This window comes from Harpia harpyja, chromosome 13 (genome assembly GCF_026419915.1).
Source record: "Harpia harpyja isolate bHarHar1 chromosome 13, bHarHar1 primary haplotype, whole genome shotgun sequence".
NCBI lineage: Eukaryota > Metazoa > Chordata > Aves > Accipitriformes > Accipitridae > Harpia > Harpia harpyja.
The window spans coordinates 22,892,695-22,912,037 of record NC_068952.1 but is presented as its reverse complement, the minus strand read 5'-3'; the positions used below and the strand labels follow the sequence as shown (position 1 = coordinate 22,912,037).

Sequence of the window (19,343 nt, the reverse complement as noted above, 5' to 3'; positions counted from 1 at the left end):
ACATACATACAAAAATACAAAAGCTCTTCAAGAGCTCAGAGTTTTAGCCATATACTGTGCTGACTTGAAGCTCAAAATAGCATGTAAACCCAAGAGAATAAGTTTGTTATGGTATGTAACTTCACAGTTACCACAGGCTAAAGTCTATGCTTTTTTCCTCCAAGACAAATTTGAAATAACTACAATGACTTAAATACACTGCAGTAACAAGAAGCTATAAAGATCCTCTAATCTATTTATAATATCCTATATAACTACTTAGATATATTTTCAAAATTAATTGCCCATCAGTATTTCAAGCATTTGCTTAAAAACTGGTTTGGTAAATATTTCTAAAAGCACTTCATATGTTACTGTAATTGCACAAAGCAAATTCAAAAGTATGTTTACCTTTGTCAGAGTAAAACTCTTACTTTAAAAAAGGCAGAGAGGCACTGGTTTCTGAATTTTCAGCCCACTTTGCTATTGATATCTTTGTCTTAACAATAGTGAAAAATCATCATCCTTTTTAACAAGCACAACCTTACCAGTTTTCTGTCAGTCTCAGAATTCCAAAAATAAACCTTAATGCAAAGCATTTCTGATTTTTTTTCCTTTGAAATAGAAAGACTGAAGAAATGAAACCCATCCCTAAAAAGAGTGGCCTTGACACCACTAGAGGTCACCCTACGAATAAAATCAGTGCCCTGCATGCACAAGGAGAGGGAACTTTCACAAAACCACTGCTGTTGCTTGACATTTCAAGCACAAATGTATAGAAGAACATAACACAGAGAAACATTAAGCATATCAAAATTATGAATTTCTAAGAGAAATATTTACCTTATTCTGAGGCCATTGCAAACTGACTACACCGCTCTTTTTTTTTTTCTTTTTTTTTCCCTTTTTTTTTTTTTGCTAAAAGTAGCATAATTTACAGACCGGAAATATGTGAACCCACCTACACGGTTTTAGAGGAAGCATCTTTGGATGCCTAGCAGCACTGGGGACTTCAAACAGATTATTTCTCTAATGTGCTTTATTTAGCCCATACATAAGATAATAATTTTTCAGCACCAGAAATGGTGGTCTTAAAACAGGCCATCTATTATTCTCCATGGACTGTGTTGGATTTGTGTGGGAAAACACAGACTGCCACTTTACTCAGCTTCTGTCATTTTGTGATTGAAAACACTTGTGTGTCTTCATTTCATGGCATTAGTACAGATCAAGGCTCTCCTGCTTCATATGAACAAAGTTAAATATCATCTCAGTTACAAGATGTAAAGTAGTGAAAGAAACTGAGCTCATTTTATTTAAATATGGATTTATTTAAATAAAAGATTAATTCTGATACAAACCAGCAGTTTGGAAGTGCTATGTGCTTTTCATTCACACAGATCACAGCAGATGAGTTCAGGACAGTTATTAACTGTTAGCCTAATTAATGTTATATATGTCTGTAAGATGCTGCTATGGTTGCAGAGAGAACTATCATACACTTCCTAAATGTACCTTATATCCACGTCAGATATAAACCATGGTGGCTCAGCATTTCTAGGGGCATGGGCTATATTGGAAGGGTTCAAAGTCAAATTGGACAGGACTTTGAGCAACCTGATCTAGTTGAAAGATGTCCCTGCCCATGGCAGAAGGGTTGGACTAAATGATCTTGAAAAGTCCCTTCTGACCCAAATCATTCTGTGATTCTATGATATCTCACTGTGGACAAGTGGGAGCAGCAGTTCCCAATTCTACCTCTTCAGATATGTAGAAATGCCTCAGACAACGTATTTGCATCCCATCAGGTATAGGATATACAGTAGTGGCAGCTTCTTGGAGGACCACAAAATAGCGCATTGGAAGAATAGTTTCTTTGAAATTCTTTCCTAACACTGGTTGGATTATTCCTGCAGCAGTACCCTGATGCATTATACAGCATTATCTTTCCCTGCTTTATTCTGGTACTGATCACGCTGTTCTGTCACTTCTAATCAAGGAAAGGTGAGGAAGCAGAATGAAACACACTATAAAGAAAACACATAGCAGGGCAAGAACAAGGGCATAAATTGATACTAATACCTTTAGAACAGGTATGTAACTTCGAAAATGTAGAAAAAGATGGTGTAGACAAAGATATAGAGGGAACAAAGATAAGGAGAAAGCTCCCTATTTCTGCTTAAAACAAATACGTGTTACAAATCCAAATATAAAAATAACAGATGCCAAAATCCTTGCTCTCAGGCATTCGCCACACTAAATCAAATGCTGGTATGTATTTTTGTGGACTCAAATATATCTGTTATTTCTGACTCACCCAGTCATTTTATTTTTTATGAGGAATGGGCTTTTTCAAAGGAAGTTTGCTCAAAAAAGAAATTGGGAACAGCTCTTTGAATATCAGCAGAAATACAAAATCTTATTTCTAAAACCCAAGTTACGAAAGCTGGGAAAACAAGGGGTTTTTTTTTAATAAAATGTTGATAAAACTGGGCCTTAATGCTGAAATTTGTATAAACAATGCAGATTCCTTACAAAGACCTATATTTGCCATCTTTACCCATGTTAGATTGTACCTATTTTTTTTTCTTTTCAAATCAGTCTACAGAGAAAATGGAGTTGGACAGAAAGAGAGAGATTAATTTGGTCCCAACAAACCTTCTCAGAAGCAGAAAGGTTTTGCCATCTCTTGATGATTTCAGGAGAATCCCAAAAGAACTGATAGGTTGCTACTAGCCCTGATTTCAAAACGTACATAAAAAGAGAAGGGAGGCTCATGGAGAACAAGATGAATAAGAAAAATATTTGAAATGGAAAGCTGCAAAACTGCATTTCAACTAAACTGATAAAGTAACTGCAATTATCAATAAGGAGGGGCATGCTGTGCTGAAGATGCTGCACCAGTGGCCACAGACTCTACCATTCATGTTAACACACTTCAGACTGCACATAATGAATGACCCTTCTGTGTATGAAGTTTTGTCAGGATCTGTTTGAAGCTGACTGAACAGCCTGGGGGACTTGTAATTTACTAAATATTTCTGCTGATATGGACAGATCAGTCAGGAGTACGTTCAAGGGTCCTCCCTAACTTCCAGAGCTGACCCAACAGAGGCCTCTACTCAAGGTGTAGTTGAATAGGCAACACTACAAGTCTCAGTACAGTCGCTTCTGTTATAGAAAGTTCTAGCCTTTGCTAGAATGACTACATCCCCATAGAAACATCTTCCCATTACAATATGTCATAGGATTTCCTACATCACCAGGCAGGTCCAACTTAGGATTCAGTGTTCCCCCAGTGCCGGTGAATAATGTTACATTAGCCTGATTGCCTGTAATCAAGATCTAACAATGCAAAACTGGAATAAAATAATGAAGAATCAGGTCCTGTATTTTACAGAAATGCTAGTTTAAAGCATATTAAAATAATGCTTCATTAGAATCATATAAAACATATATTTTTCTTTGATAACATTGCAAACCCCAGGGAAAGCTTTTCTTTCCACCTTTTTTTCCATCTTTTCCACCATGCTAGTGACCCAATGTTTTTGCTCTGTCAGTACTTCAGCAGTGTGCACATTATTTCATTTTAAATACTGCCTAAAAAATGCAGTTAAGAATGTTACTCTGAAAGATCTTACTGAATAAAAGAAGTTATTTGCATAAGGTATTCTTATAATTAATAAAGGTGAAAGTCACACTGAGAGTGAATCCTTGCAATTTTACACAAAGTATTAAATGTTTCTGGTTGTGTACTGAAAAATACGGAGCACTCCCTAGCCTCCAATAGAACCTCCCCTCTATTTGTGTCCTCTGTTAACTCCCAGCATATGGTGTTTTAGAAGAGATAGGTAAGAACAATGGGCTAAGTAGTGGAGTTTTCCTTCAATAAGAAATCCACATCTTAAGCAGAGCCATGAGGGAAACAGATCTGTGCTGTTTAAAATCCAACTAGAATAGCTTCTTAAAGAGTTTTAACCATAAAATGCCTTAAGTTAAGAAAAAAAAAAGGCAGCTGGAAGATGTTAACTTGGTTTCTAATTGAAACAATGGTGTGGTTTTTTTCATGTTGGGATTTCAACAGACTCTTAATTAGACTTTTTACCATGCCATTTTGATTTAAAAATATCTTGATGACATTCTGGTCATCAAGAAGATCCTGGGAGACTTGACACCTGGTACTCCTTGGAAGAACATTCACCTAAAAATGCAGGCAGGCAAATAATACTCTCCAACTCATAGAATAAATATTAAGTCAAAATATCCAGAGTGTTTAAAAGAATAACGAAAGGGGAGAAAAAAGTCTGGAAAATACTTTGTGTGGTCCAGACTTAGTGATGATAAGCAGACAGCAATGCTCAAAACGAAAGGCAAAAAACCAAGGGTTGCCTGCTATGTTGTGGAATACTAATAGAATATTTACAATGTGAATGTATAGCTGGTAAAGTCACTACTATGTCATTTCCTAAGGACATGAAAAAATTATGCTTACCTATTTTATTAAAAGCAGCTTAGATAGTTATTGAATCATAGAATCATAGAATCATAGAATCATTTCGGTTGGAAAAGACCTTCGAGATCATTGAGTCGAAAACAGTATTTGCAACACAGTTTTCTATGTAGTAAGAAATTGGTATACAAGACCAGACTTTATCAGGCGGATTGAAACGTACAGTCAGAATATATCACTTCATTTTTTGAAACACTGAATAAGGAATTCTCATAAACAGCACTGCTATGATTCATCTTGATGTAACTTCTTGAAGTGGCATAAAATCAGTAAATGGACAGTATTAAAACCTGGAGTGAATTAAAGAAAGAATTCCATGTTATACTGAAGATACCACCTTTAGACTGAATTTCCGATACTAGAATAGAATGGAATAGAACAGAACAGAACAGTTGGACAGGACCTATGATGATCATCTAGTCCAACTGCCTGACTAATTCAGGGCTGACCAAAAGTCAAAGTGTGTTATTAAGGGCATTGTCCAAATGCTTCTTAAACACTGTCAGGCATGGGACATCAATTACCTCTCTAGGAAGCCTGTTCCAGTGTTTGACCGCCTTCTTGGTAAAGAAATGTTTCCTAATATCAAGTCTGAACCTCCCCTGATGCAGCTTTGAACCATTCCCCACGCGTCCTGTCACTGGATACCAGGGAGAAGAGATCAGCACCTCCTTCACTTCCCTTCTCATACTGATCAAAATAAACTGAGTTTGACTTCTGGGCTTTATTGACATGGACAGCATTAACTTTCAGTGCTGATTTTTAAATAAAAATAAAAATAAAAAAGGATAAAGGTATAAAATAATATCATCATCAACAGAGCTTGAGATGCATGGCTAAATTAGAAAGATAATGGGGAAACTATTTTGCTACGCTGCAGTAAATTATTTTCCTAACTTTTGGGAGAAAATAAAGCCCTCAAATTTTCTCTCTCTTATTAAGAGACAAATATTGTTTGCTGTGTTATGTATACATAGAAATAAAACCATCAACTGCAATCTGGTCTGAGTTAGCTTCATCTTTTATGTGAAGAAGATCCATGAAGGCACATTTTGGGATTCTTTTATGGATCTAGGTGAGGGGGGCTTAAACTGTTATTGACCCAGAAATTTTCTGTCACATTTTAGCTGAAGTTTACTGTCCCAGAAGTGGAATTCTCATATGAACACTCCTAGGCTGTTTCAGTACAAAGTCAGTGGAGTCAGCTTAAAGCATCTTAAACCACATTTGGATGACTTTACACTTATGCAAACAACTTACATAGACACTTTTAGCTTCACAGCTGTGTCAACAGAAACTGCAAGAAATAACTTCTCAACTTCTATACCTAGATGCAAAAGAAATGACCTGTATAGGCCTTCAGTCTCTCTTGGAATGAGGAAAATTAAAAAGGAAGTTAGACAGGTTGTGGCAACATGGCTAGAAGCTCAGTCTCAGGACAAATCAATGTCTGTTAATAGGAATTCAAATTAGTGTCATCAGAAAGCAAAAAAAACCCGAAAAATGAGGAGAACTTAGATGTCTCTGTTCTTGTTTTGGTCACCTTGAAAAGAAAGCAAGCCAATACTAAACCCCCAAACCTATAAGACTTTTGCATTATTTTTCTCACCACACATAAAATCAGATGCCTTTTAAGCCAAAACTCTGGCAAAGCTCACAGAGTCTGTGTTCTTTATGGTATGGACTATTGTAGAAATATTGTTGCAAAAACCGTCATAGAAAATACAACCTGCCCCACAGGCAGATTCAGCCCTGGGAGAGAGCTTGTTGCCCCGTTGTATTTTATTGTATCTCAAATATTTTACCTAGAGCTGCCCTCTGAACGTGCCTCTGGGTTATCTCTCCTTTCAGATGGTCTGTGAAAGGCACAAAATGTGAATAGTTAGAATTCAAAATGTCAAAAATCAATGAAGTCATCGCTTATGTCCCATCATTTGAAAATCCTTCTGCTGCTGGCCAATTTAAGGGGATTTTTTGTGATCCACAGGACAAATAGTTTTCTGACCTCTCTCTTTCTCGCTACTGGAAGTAAACAAGTAGGCACAATTTGGCTCTACGTATCCTAAGATTTAACTTTGTCCAGTAAGAAAGACTGAAAATAAAGCTATTTACAAGCACTTTCACAGGATAATGATATCCTGCTGCTAGATACAAAAGAAGTCCAAGTGAGGCTAGAAGACATACAGAATTCTAAGTTTTTGTTCAAACAGACTTATAGGTGCTAGCAGTGGAAATGAGGTACTAGGTCATCCAGTCCACCTCTTTGCCAGTGAAGAATTGGTTCCCTACAGTCCATTTTTTCCTGTTTGTCCAGCTCATTTTTAAATATCACATTTGCTAAAGTTTCTGCAAGTTCTACTACTCAATAGAACTCATCGTGTAGATGTTATTGGTCTTCAATCAAAATTTTTCTTTAATTTCATCATCTCCTTGTTCATAGTTAGGCTCCATATAATTCACCTTTACCCTTCTTTTATTAATTTCCTCCTTGATCTATGACACTGTTCCAGTTCACCAATTATTTCAAACCATAATTAGATTACCACATGGGAAGCCACTATTCATAGATATTAATGGAACCAATAAAGGAAAAACATAACCCTAAATGTGCAATTTCAGCAGTATATGTGTTCTGAGGGAGGATGGGATGGAGGGATGCCTTTCAAGTTTTCAAATTAAAACAATTTCTAAGCAAAGACTTGTTCATAATCTTAACAAAACTGTACATCTGGATACCAGGGAAAGAAAAATAAAAATCCAATCCATGTTGGATTCACTTTTTTTCCCAGACCTGTGATTATGTATATTACATTAGCATGCATTCTGAATTAAAAATATCCTTTTGCTTACAAGTGAAGACTTATAGAGTAAGCTAATCAGAGCAAATTAAAAGCTGCCAAATGCTTAACTGGAGCATGTGAAAACACATTTAAATTCATAGGTCATGAGAATTATACTGTTTTATAAGCACCAAAGAACCATGAAAAATTAAACTTTGGGAATTATGAGAATAAGTCTTAAGTATTCAGTAGCATTGTAGAAAAGGTATTATATGCAATATGTTGCAGTATAACAGCCAAGTTATGTTGTTTTGAATGTTTTCAGAAAACAAAACAAACCAAACCAAAACAAAACAAAACACCCTACCTACTCCTTATCTATAAAACAGATATTGCAGATTCCTATTTTTCTGCACAGGAAGTTTATTCTTTTCAATTATTTTTATTTAAACCAATGAATTCTTCTGTACTTAAAGTTACCTGTAAATTTAAGAAAAGCCTTCAGCTGAGAAACAAGGTGAAGTGAAAGAACTAACCTCACCTACCCCAGCTATACCAAATAAATCCTCCGTCTCAGCTGTACTAACACTCAACCAAAAAACCCGTTCAGTTAAGTAAGCTCCTGATTTCTGTAACTATAGACAAAACCCCCTTGATTAATAATTTTTACCAATAAAAGCCCAATTAAATGATCAACACTTTTTGTGCTCTGAAAACATTATAAAGCAACTCAGTTGATGTCAATACTCAGTGAAATGTGATTAAATGTACCAGTTTTTTCCTCAAATTGCTTTTTGCTATTCTGGGTATTTAGATCCTTGTATTCTATTGTACTGTATCACACAGGGTGATGTTACTCACTCAATACTGAGCCATGAGACAGTTATGAAACAATTTGTAGTAATCTTGAGATTCTTCTCAATGGATTACCATTAACTTAGGTGCCTTAGAAAGCCATCTATACATTCATCTTCATGTAAGGGTTCAGAAACTCCCTTTCTTAAGCACTGTAAGCTGCAAAAGGCAATGCCCCTGTCATTTGAAAAAAATGGTTCTAGTAGTGAGAATAAGCTGTTCATCAAGAGCCAACTGAAAATAAAGGTGACACACAAGTTCTCAATCCTGTTAAAACATGGTTTTAGTAGCATTATTTCTCTTTCTTTAACCTTGCTAGAAACAGATCATCAGCAATCTACATGTTTTGTATTTCAAGTGCGAATGAGGTCAACCGAAAAAAAGCAAGACAAACAAGTCAATGAAAGTAAGATCGAACAGATAGATAACAGCTTGCAATCAATACAAATATGTGGAAACACAAGAATATAGGGACTGGGTTTTAAATGATTATAGCCAAGAGGCTTGACTTTCAGTTACCTAGAATTTACTCTCAGTACAGCTGGGATAGAGACCACAGAGGCTGCAGAACCCTACTTTTATTGCAAGCTTTGTTAGGCCAGCCAGCAATGTGGAACTGTCCCAACTGCTCCTTCCTTCCTTCATTCTAGCCTTCATACACTTTTGCTCCATCCATGACATGGACCATGATGTTGTAAAAAATCTTGTCCTTCTTCTGTTTGGCAGCTTTATGAAAGAATGAGAAGTTGGAACCAGACCTAATCAGAGAGGAACCAAAGAAAACTTCTCCTTCAGCCAGAAAAATAAAAATCCAGTCTTATCATTCTTATAGCAAGAGATTTTTATTTTTCTTCTACGAATAGAAATAGAAAGGTGACATTTATCCAATTCACATAGTCCAAACTGCCTTTTCAGGGCAGCAAAAACTGAACTACATTTCACAGAAAACTTCCTGAGTAGAAACTGTAACTATATTATGGGAAAAGTAGCCTAAACAGGAATTCTGGTTCAGAGGACATGATGGTATCATGAGGCACCTGACTATAATTCCATACCAAGACCTAGCCAGATATGATTTAATCTTTCAATTTGTTTTAATCCAATTTGAAATTTGACAGTTTATTTAGATTTCCTTTGGAAAAAAAACCCTCATTTTTATGTAGAAGCTCTTATTTTTGACAAAACCTTAACATTTTCTGTGCATGTTTTTGATTAAAGTAATCTTGTTCTGTTTTCACTACAAATACTTGTGGGCGAGAATGAATGTTTCTGACCTGCTCTACTTTTCTGCCTCTGAGAACACCATCACCCCAATGCAAGGCTTGAAGTTTCTAAGTGACAGAAGTAGGGGATGATTCCAGTACTCTTGCCTGCACAGACCTTCCCATATAAACAAATGGAAGATTTGAGTCTTTAGTACTGCCAGTTCTACAACCTTCATAAACACAAATATTTACCCAAAGAAATATGAAGAATCACATTCTCATAAAAAAACCCCAATGTCTTCTGATTCCAACAGCGTAAAGTTGTGGACAAGGTAGTGCTTAAATGTGGTTTGCAAAAGTTGAATTTAAGACTTGGAGAATTTCTCTCAGCATATGGTTAATTAAGTTTTCTGAAGTTTCACCAAACAAGAAGCTAAAAATAGGTCTGCAGCTGATACCAAATAATTTTTTCCAGTGGAGTCATTCTTCATTTGGAGATAACAGTCCCAATAAAATGTTGAATGCTGCAACTCCACATGTTTTGGCAAAAAAGTAGTTTGGGGGAATTTAAGAATTCACTCAGCATGCAGCCAGCTGTCATTAAAGCTGTGATTAATCTGTTGGTTTTGGCCTGTGTTTCTGGACACATGTACCATCCTGAGGTATGGAAAAGAGATGAACTTCACAGAACTTCAGCTTTGTGACAGGAGACAAAAGCAAGGAGGGAAATGGAGAAGACAAAATGGAATAGAGAAATCTAATTAAGGCTGATGTAAAGCACAGGAAAGTATCCTATATGCTGACTGAATATGGCAGAATCCGTAACTTCAATAGTATGGCTGTTCTTTAACTTCTTGTCTTTGTGTTCTCCCAGACTGTTTCAAGGAGCTGAAATTATCTTCCAATTTATTGCAGACAATGAATGCTTTGACAATACTGCATACGCCTCAGGGCCACACAAAAATGAGTATGTTACAATTAAAAAAATATTGATTTTTAAAAGTAAGTGTTTTGGTTTTGTTTGAGTCCACATTACAGGTTTTAAAGCTTCTCTTATGTTTTATCAGACCTTCCATATAATACTATTATAAGGTTTCAAAGACTGCTAACTTAAAGGATAAAAATACTGGACAAGCTAAGAGTACACATACAACCTTAACTCCCTCCCTTTGAGAATATTTGTTTATTATTGAAGTGGATAGACCTTTAACTTGATGCAGGGTCTCTTCTGACTTAATAATTGACAGGCTGGAGCCTTCATCAATAACCTCTTATCTCTTGTTATCTTTTAATATTTTTCTATCATTTTACATTTTCCAAGCCTGTGTTTAGCTTAAGAAGTCCTTCCATCCAGGAGATCCTGAAACCTTCACACCTCAACTAGGTTGCTGTGTCTTTTTGTTTCTTCATCTTCAAATTGGTTTTGGTGTTACATAAAATATCTAGCAGAATATCCTTTTATGCAGCCAGGGAACCTCCGATTCCTGGAACTCACCCTCCACGGCATTTTGGGTCCCTAATAATGCTATATGGTCTAAGTGTTAGATCTGTCTTTTTTTCTTGCTTCTCACACCACCCCACCCCACCAGTGAGTAGGCTGGGGGTGCATAAGTTGGGATGGGACACAGCTGGGACAGGTGACCCTGACTGACCAAAGGGATATTCCAGACCATATGATGTCATGCTCAGCATATAAACCTGGGGGAAGAAGAAGGAAGGGGGGGATGTTCGGAGTGATAGTATTTGTCTTCCCAAGTCACCATTTTCCTGGGGATGGTTGAACATTGGCAGTTGATGGGAAGGAGTGAAGGAATTCCTTGTTTTGCTTTGCCTGTGCATGCAGCTTTTGCTTTACCTATTAAACTGTCTTTGTATCAACCCACAAGTTTTCCACTTTTACCCTTCTGATTCTCTCCCCCATCCCGCTGGGGAGGAATGAGCGAGTGGCTGTGTGGTGCTTAGTTGCTGGCTGGGGTTAAACCATGATAGGAAATATGTGGGGTTATTGTTTGTAACGCAATGCCCCTACATATGCAGTTGGACCCAGCTATCACTCAACTATGAAGACCTAATCAAGATTCTGGATCTATTAAATTTGATTCATAAAGTTGTGTGCATCTACTTGAGTCAGGTAAGGAGTCCTGCTGAATGAGCACGAATTAAAGCTGTATACTCAGCAAATAATCGCTAGAGATAGGCTTTTAGAGACAGAGAGGAGGGTAATCATGTAACTTCCATAAGCCTTGTAGAGATATATTTTTAACTGAGCTTGAGGTCAGAGTTGTACCAGCTTACAAAGGATTTCTGAAAGTAGGAGACATTGAACCCAAATGGAGATATTCAAATGGAGTAACTTCTCAAATGGAGAGTATTCAAACAGAGATAGTTACTGGAAAACTTACCAGATGTGTTAGATACTTTTGAAAATCTGGTGCTGAAATTGTATGAGAACACAACCTATGATAAAAAGTATCTGACAAAAAGAGTCATGGAATAAAAAAAAGATTCTATTCTAACTCAAAATACTGCAGGACTAAGAGCAGACAAACTGTTCAGCCTTTCTCTGACCCAGAGAAATCTTTGGGGCAAATTCTGACTCTTCTTTGCAACCTTTGTCCTTCTCGGATAGTAAAACCATGTCAATTGGCTCTATTAGGACAACGAGCAGAAGCAAAGTAGTCTGCTAGTAACCTGGCTCAACACTATTTCTGATGCAAATGCTTTATTTTGGGATACATAGTTGGCCAAATCTCCATGTAATCTGACAAGTCCTAACCTTCAGAAAGCCCTTGGAGGCATCAGTAAAGAAAAACCACTATTGCAGCACTCAGAGCATTCTGACTATAGCGTACACATTTTTCAAGGTGTGAAATGCAGCCCTCATCAGCATTAAAATTATATTAATGACAATACTTGAGGTACCATATTGTAAACTATAACCTGCTGCAGCAGATTTCTGACTTTTGTTCACTGAAAAAACATCTGCAGTGGTTTCAGATTTTACTGGCTCTCCTTTCTCCTTTTTCCTCTCCCTTCCCCCCTTCCCAAGGTTTGCTGTCAAAGATTACTGCCCCTACAGCAGAGCAGGGAGAAGCAAAAGTCTGCCTGCGTTCTGGCTACTCCAGCACAGTTTGTCATCTCAGCACAAGCACAGTGGAAATTTAAGCTGTGACACTATCATTGAGTCAACTGGAATGTCTGAAATACCAGTAAACACTCTTTTGCCAGCTGTGCTGGGAAGAAAAGATTGGAGGCAGTAAGTGCCAGCAAAGAGATGGGGCAGACCATTGGGAGCAAGGTAGCTGATAGTATTTAGTAGAACTTATTAGTCAGACACCCCAGGAAAGATGACAGGTTCAGATTTGGAAGCACAACCCTGACTTCCACACCAAATCCATAGTTGCAAACCACAGTCTAAACTCAGCACATGAACAAACACACTTGGAAATACACAATATTCCCAACATACTCTCATTCTTTGAAGTTTAAATATCACAGATTCAAATGCATACATTTTACTATGATGTAGGATACTGCACATTTTGAGATTACTATTTAAAATACCTGACTGGGGCATGTTCCCTTCCTTGCCATACTCAGCTGAGACAATAACATTTTTTATCAACACATTTAATACCTTCAAGCATGATCAAATTTACAGACAGAAGGCTTATCAGACAGCAGTCTGTCTCTCAATGCTATAGGATGACACTGTATTTGACTTCACTGATTATTCCTTGAGCTACTCAATATATAGTCCTCTAAACTCTGTCTCCATTTCTATGCATTTATTTCTAACCTCCATATTAAGTCTCTTCCCCATTTCCTACATGTTCTCCTTAGTTGTGGCCAGATTACATAATGATTTTTTTTCTCTCAATATGATTACTTACACTTTCTGAGTGATGGGCATTCCTGTAACTGTTCATTGTTTGGCCTGCATTTCCACAGCACCCTTTATCCCACAATTTTTTTTCTAATAGCCTTTCATACCTTCTGGCTGTTACAGAAAAAAATGCTTTGATAGGGCTATACAGCAAAACTGTAGAGAAACTGAATTTATTCATCTGATGACAGTGTTCTGGACCTCTCTCTTCCTCTAAGTACAGGCTGTCATTGGCTGCATAGGCCTTAACTGTTGACGTGTTCCCCAAGGTCCCATTCATCTAAATGAGGGAAATGCTAGCATGTACCACAGCTCCTATTGACCCAAAGGCACAGGACTCCTTTCCGCAGAAAGCAGAGTATGGGAAGTGGCTAGTGCACATAAATTCCTAACAATTCACATACACAATACTGGGTTATCTAGGATAACCAACAGAAAGCACTAAGGGCTCTGGACTGCAGTTCAACATCTCCTTGAAACTGGAACTCAGAACCTGGATGCCTTCTGAATTTAGAAACAAATGCTCAGACCTCTATTCTATCATCCCAAGTTTGGCTGTCACTACCCAGCTATTTTTTTTTTAAAGTTGAACTCAATGCTGCCCAGGCAGTTTTAGCCAAGCATGGATGTTTAGCAGCAAGAACACTCCAAGAGACTTCTGCAGAAGGACACATAATTTCTGCATTCTCAATTGGTAGGAGATAGGCAGCTCAGTCAATAAAGTAGTGCTTCTGTATGCACCAGCAAAGTCAGTTTGTTGTATTTCAGGAATTAAAGTGAATAGCTATTTTTTCCCTAGATAGCTCTCCTGAATTTAGGTGCCTAAATTTCATTTGAGCTCTACCTTAGATGCCAGAGTGTTATTTTAGGTGTTGTCCAAAGTTAACAAATATTCTGTATATCTATCTCCCTTTCATATGCTGGAAAAGAGACAGAAATTATGCACATCTGAGAACTGTTGCTCATCACATAAATTTGTTCATGAATTAAATATTAAGCTGGCCCAAAAAGCATGGCTGAAAAGGAATGCCATATGAATAAGGCATCATAATCTGTGAATTTAGTGCTCTGGATGCTCGTATGACTAAATGCAGCTTATCTCTTGATTATTTCTGAGAAATTAATGTGAAGAGAAAGAATAAGGAAAATAAAGTCAGAGGAACAGCTTTGTATACAGTGCCTCTCTTTTTTTTTTTTTTAATGTCCAAATCTAAGAAGCTTAAAAAATAAATAAAGGTCTTAAAGAACAAACAGGCAAAGGCAAAGACAAAGAATTTTACCCCCAACAAGTTTTCTGGTAATAATACTTTGGTCTCAGTTAATATTATAAACAGAGAGTGAACATATACAAGTATAAGATGGACACCGTTATTTTCTATTATAATACTGCCTTCATGGCTTTGTAATTTCTATGCAACAATTTGATGTCCAGTTTCTTTTTGTGATATTTTTTTCTGGCCAGGGCTGCCCAAGAGAAAATCAAGTATAGAGTTCCAGGCCTCACAATATACTTCAGTTTCACAACCTTTTAAAATTTTTCTCTTACCCAAGAAATTGCCCTGGAATTGAGCTAATATTATTGCTGTGTGACTTCTGGTCAGATGAGACATACTTAGACTGATGTTAGGAATCTGACAGATATGACATAAAATTAAAAATCAAATAAATTAAAAAAAATATGGTGCTGGAGCTGCTTAGATATGCTACCATGTTTTGAGGGCATGACAAGGTTTCAGGGTGATGGAAACAAGGTCAAAGTGGGAATGGGTGTATGACTTATTTTTTTAATGCTCATTTACTTGTAATATATATACCAAGCCTTTGAGAAATGGCTTTTTGAGTGTTAGACATATATTAGCATCTCAGTAAAATCTGAAATAGCTTTCTGTAAAGATACAGTATATACTTACTGTTGTGGATGAGCCTAAGTCTGCTTCTTGAATTGCTCAGCAATTTAAAATGCAACCTGATTCTATATAACTGGCATAATGATGTCATCAGCTCCGAACAGACGTCTTCCCTCAGCCTTAACTAAAGTGCATGAGAACATCTTCATAATACAGCTATTCTATGTTGACTGCCCTCCTTTTGCAACATTCACAAACAGCTGTGGTGACATCACTAGTCCTACATGATTTAGGAACTAGTTTGAAGAGAAAAAAACAGCTACTGTATTTTAGTACATGTAAGTATGTATGCCTATACTGCAAATTTGCATGAATGCTGTCCAGATGTGTAAATGAACTACAAGATCCTATGAAAAACAAATTTCTATGCTCATGAAAGCGTAGCATTCTTCAACAGTGCTACTCTGAATTACCTAAGGTCTACTTCTCTAGAGTTTGAAAGTTTGATTCTTCACTCATAAAATCTCAGGCCATTCAGTACTAAAGACAGACATGATCAAGGAAAACTTTCTGTACAAAAGACTGTAGTATTAAACCCCCCCCCTCTGATATAGCATTAACTATCATCTAGCATCTTTTTTTTAAAAGAGCAAATTTAATAGCCTGACTTAAGAACTTATTAGCTTAATAAAACAGCAAAATGCAGTGTAGCAATCCAGCAACGATTACCTGTTTTCAGTCTGTAGACAACTTACAAGCAGAAAATCTCTTTACTGAGATGTACTTTTACAAGTTTATAGTCATGGCAGTTCATAGCTTGATTAAATCATTTGAGCTAGCTCCGTTTGCTTTTAGTTATTCTAGTGAAAACCTTAAGTAAAAAGTGTTTATTTGGTTTCTTCCTGAGCATAACTTTTCCCCCTGAAAATACTTCTGTTTCTGAAGAACAGAACATCATTTGTAATAATTAGAAAATGAAAATGATTCCTACATATGTAGAGTCCAACACAGATCCAAAGAAAACATTAATAACTTAGGCCTGGAGTGACTGTTACACTAATAAGGGGAGCATAATAGAGCTGTTAAAATGAATGCATTCAGTTTGGTATTTTCTGAATAAGTCTTCTGACAAATCATGTTTTCTCATTCTAAAGACCCATTCAGCCTATGCACTGTCACCCAGGGGCATAGCCTATTGTTTGAAAGTAAAACCAAACATATGTAAGGCAATTTGAAACAATGGACAATATTTAGCATTGGCATAAATATATGCATTGCCCCATGAAGCCAAAAGACTTGTACCTTCCAAAATAAGTTTCCTGAGTGCTGCTGCAAAGATGATTTTATATTACCGAAGATGGTATCCTAGGGAGGAGCAGAAAAAGGGGAAAGACTGCCAGAAAGATGCTAGGGCTCCCTGGTTCTCTTGTCAGTCTCAGCTCTAACAGAGCAGGGAGGACAAATCTACACCAACTAAGGACTGACAAAGACATAGCATGACATCCTTTCTTCTGTCTTCTCTGACAATTGCCCAAGCATGACCCTGCACTGGAGCAGTAGCAGAACAGACAGCTCTGTTAAAACTGCCATCAATCTAGGTGTACCTCTGAAGTGAGGCAAGAGTTAAACCTATAATGTTTACATTGCCTACAGTAAGTATAGCAAAGATGGATTGTCTCTCCTGATTTCAGAAAGGCACAGTAATGATTTACAGGCTATTATAATAGAGTTTATGCTCTTGTCTGTGTTTTCTCCTTGTTTGCACATCTTACCATCAGTTTTCTGGGGACTCTCATTCAGCTGAAAGTATTACTTTATTATTCATTGCTTAATCATAGGGTGTTAAGAATTACACTAAGCACTACTCCAACACAATGCAAGCCCGGCTCACATTGCAGTGACTTCTGAGATTCTAAACACAAATTCTCATGTAAATCAAAAATATGATTTGTTGATTACAAACAAGGCAGTTAATTGATTACTCTATGAACACTGTGAAGAAACAAAAAATTCATTAACATGAACCTTTCACTGAACTGCTAACAAGAAAGAAAAATATACTCCGGTCACTATCTGCTTTATATTACGAGCCAACTGGCTGCTCCTAGAACAAGAAAATAGGTTGTGGAAACTTTCATCACAGTGCTGAGTCTGCCCCAAGATGGTAATAACCATTTACCATTTTGTAGCTACCTGCCAGATCTGTGTGAAATGCATGACATCTATTCTGTGTTACAACACCTTGAGAGAGATTTTATGAAAGATGCTGTGAGAGATTACAGCATTTTTATATTGTTGTCCACAGACCCCTGGCTAAACTGAGCCATGGAAATCATGCCTGAAGTGAGTTGGACATTGGTAGAAAAAGAACCTTAATAGAATCAGGGTGAAAGTAAGTTATATTTCCTCATGGAAAGAAGGAAATAAGATAAAATGGAAAGTTAAAATGTAACCAAACAGAAAAATAAGATGTAGCATCCTGCAAAGCAAAGTAAATCACATTTTTAACAGAGGACAAACTGCAGATGGTGACAAGGTCGTTTGTTAAGAAAATAAAATCTGCAGAAACTCAGCTGTTTTTCTGTGTTTTCAGTTCCACATTTCCAAAAATGAAAATGTAACATTTAAAAAATAGATTCCAAAACTGCAGTCATAATGGCACAATGATTAGATATTTATCCAAAACAAACACCCATAGGAACTATGTTTTTTCAGCATTAGGTTGCAAAACAATTGGGCCAAGAAAATAAGGAGAAAGAATCTGAAGACTGTGTCAGCCATGCAGAATGGCTTCAGCTTTAACAGCTACTGCTATTTTTGGTGGACACATAAACATACCTCCTTTATTACAAAACTGCTTTGAAACTGACCTGGAGATCAGAAACAGACTGGGGCTTTTAGGCAGTGAGCCACAATGAATAACATCCCAGCTGGGAAATTACATCTGGGGGACTGTTTGTCCCCATGGCCTGTTTTGTCTTCTGTTTTTCTCACAGATGGCTGCAGGTTTTGCAGAGCTAATGTGCTTTGTTACGTTAGTCATAAATGACATCCCTCAGCAGTAAACAGCAAAGTTACATATCCACGATTAAGTATGGTAGAAATACTACTTGTGTTCCTTTTTCTGACACAACTGTTGTGTCCTGAGACCAAGACTGACTCGCTGCTAAGTGGCAGAGGACATCTGCAACACGCAGGCAGCTTCCCAGGAGAGAGGAAATCAGTGGAGACTAAGTGTATCAAGGCTTTATTTTTATATATATCCCAGTGCTGGAACAGAAGTGGTGAAGAAGCAGGCAGGCAATCTCTTTTTTCAGAGAGCTTCCAGTCTACACTGATGTGTACTTGCCAAATCTCCTACTTCTCATGGTAAACTACTGTTCCAGCTTGTTCTAGATGGCTGATTTGGCTGTTCATCTGCAATTTCTCAGGTACTGAGCAGGTCAGCTAGGGTAGCAGCTGCCGGGCAGTCAGAAATCCTGGACACATAAATCACTGTACATGCAGAATGCATGCAAAGTGACACTGAGCAGGCTTTGTAGAAGTCATGTGGGCACACGTGGTACGTTTGACACCTACAGAATGTGCTGCATGGGTTGCACAGCATGTGCTGCATGAGTGCCCAGTTGCACATACTCAGCATATCCTAAGCATGTTAGATTCAATGCACTGCTCAGATTTCTGTATGTGAAGTAAATCTGGGACCCTTAGTTTTTTTAATGCCAAGCATTGATGCATATGTTGATGCTTGGTTCTCAGGGAGCTTTCCACATCAAGAATGGACTCTGGTCAAAGAACAAGATAAATAGCAAATAGTAAATTTTCTTGCTGTTCTTGCAAGTTATGTCTCTCATGACACAAAACTCAGTGTAATTTTTAAGGGCAGTACACAACACTTCCATAGGGTGAAACACTTGCTTGTGAAATAAGAAAAAGCACTTGAAAGACCACGTCATACCTGTTGTATCATTCCTGAAGACCAGGAATAAGAAAAGATTTAAAGGTAACACCTTTTAAATAGAGGACAGTCCTCAAGTAACTGGCTGAGTGCACAACGATGGATTGGTCTCAACATCAAAAGAAGGCTGAGCAGCCTCAGTGGTATAAAGCTTGGTGAAATTGTAAATGCAGTTCAAGGAGGCAGCTTTGGAGACCTCAAAGGTGGACTATATTGCAATATATTTCACAGTATAAGTGATATTATTTGTTCAAAACAATTACTACTATATCTAATGCTTGTTGCCCTTTATCAACTAAAACAACAATAAAGCCAAATGTGGA

General features: G+C 37.2%; 1 protein-coding gene across 1 annotated transcript in view; it reads right to left on the bottom strand.

Moving 5' to 3' along the window:
• Window positions 1-19,343, bottom strand: part of KIF6 (kinesin family member 6) — a 192,307-nt gene that overhangs the window by 22,407 nt on the left and 150,557 nt on the right. The window contains 1 exon segment of the mRNA XM_052806418.1: window positions 6,295-6,345. Within this exon segment, the coding sequence (XP_052662378.1) occupies window positions 6,295-6,345 (51 nt within the window).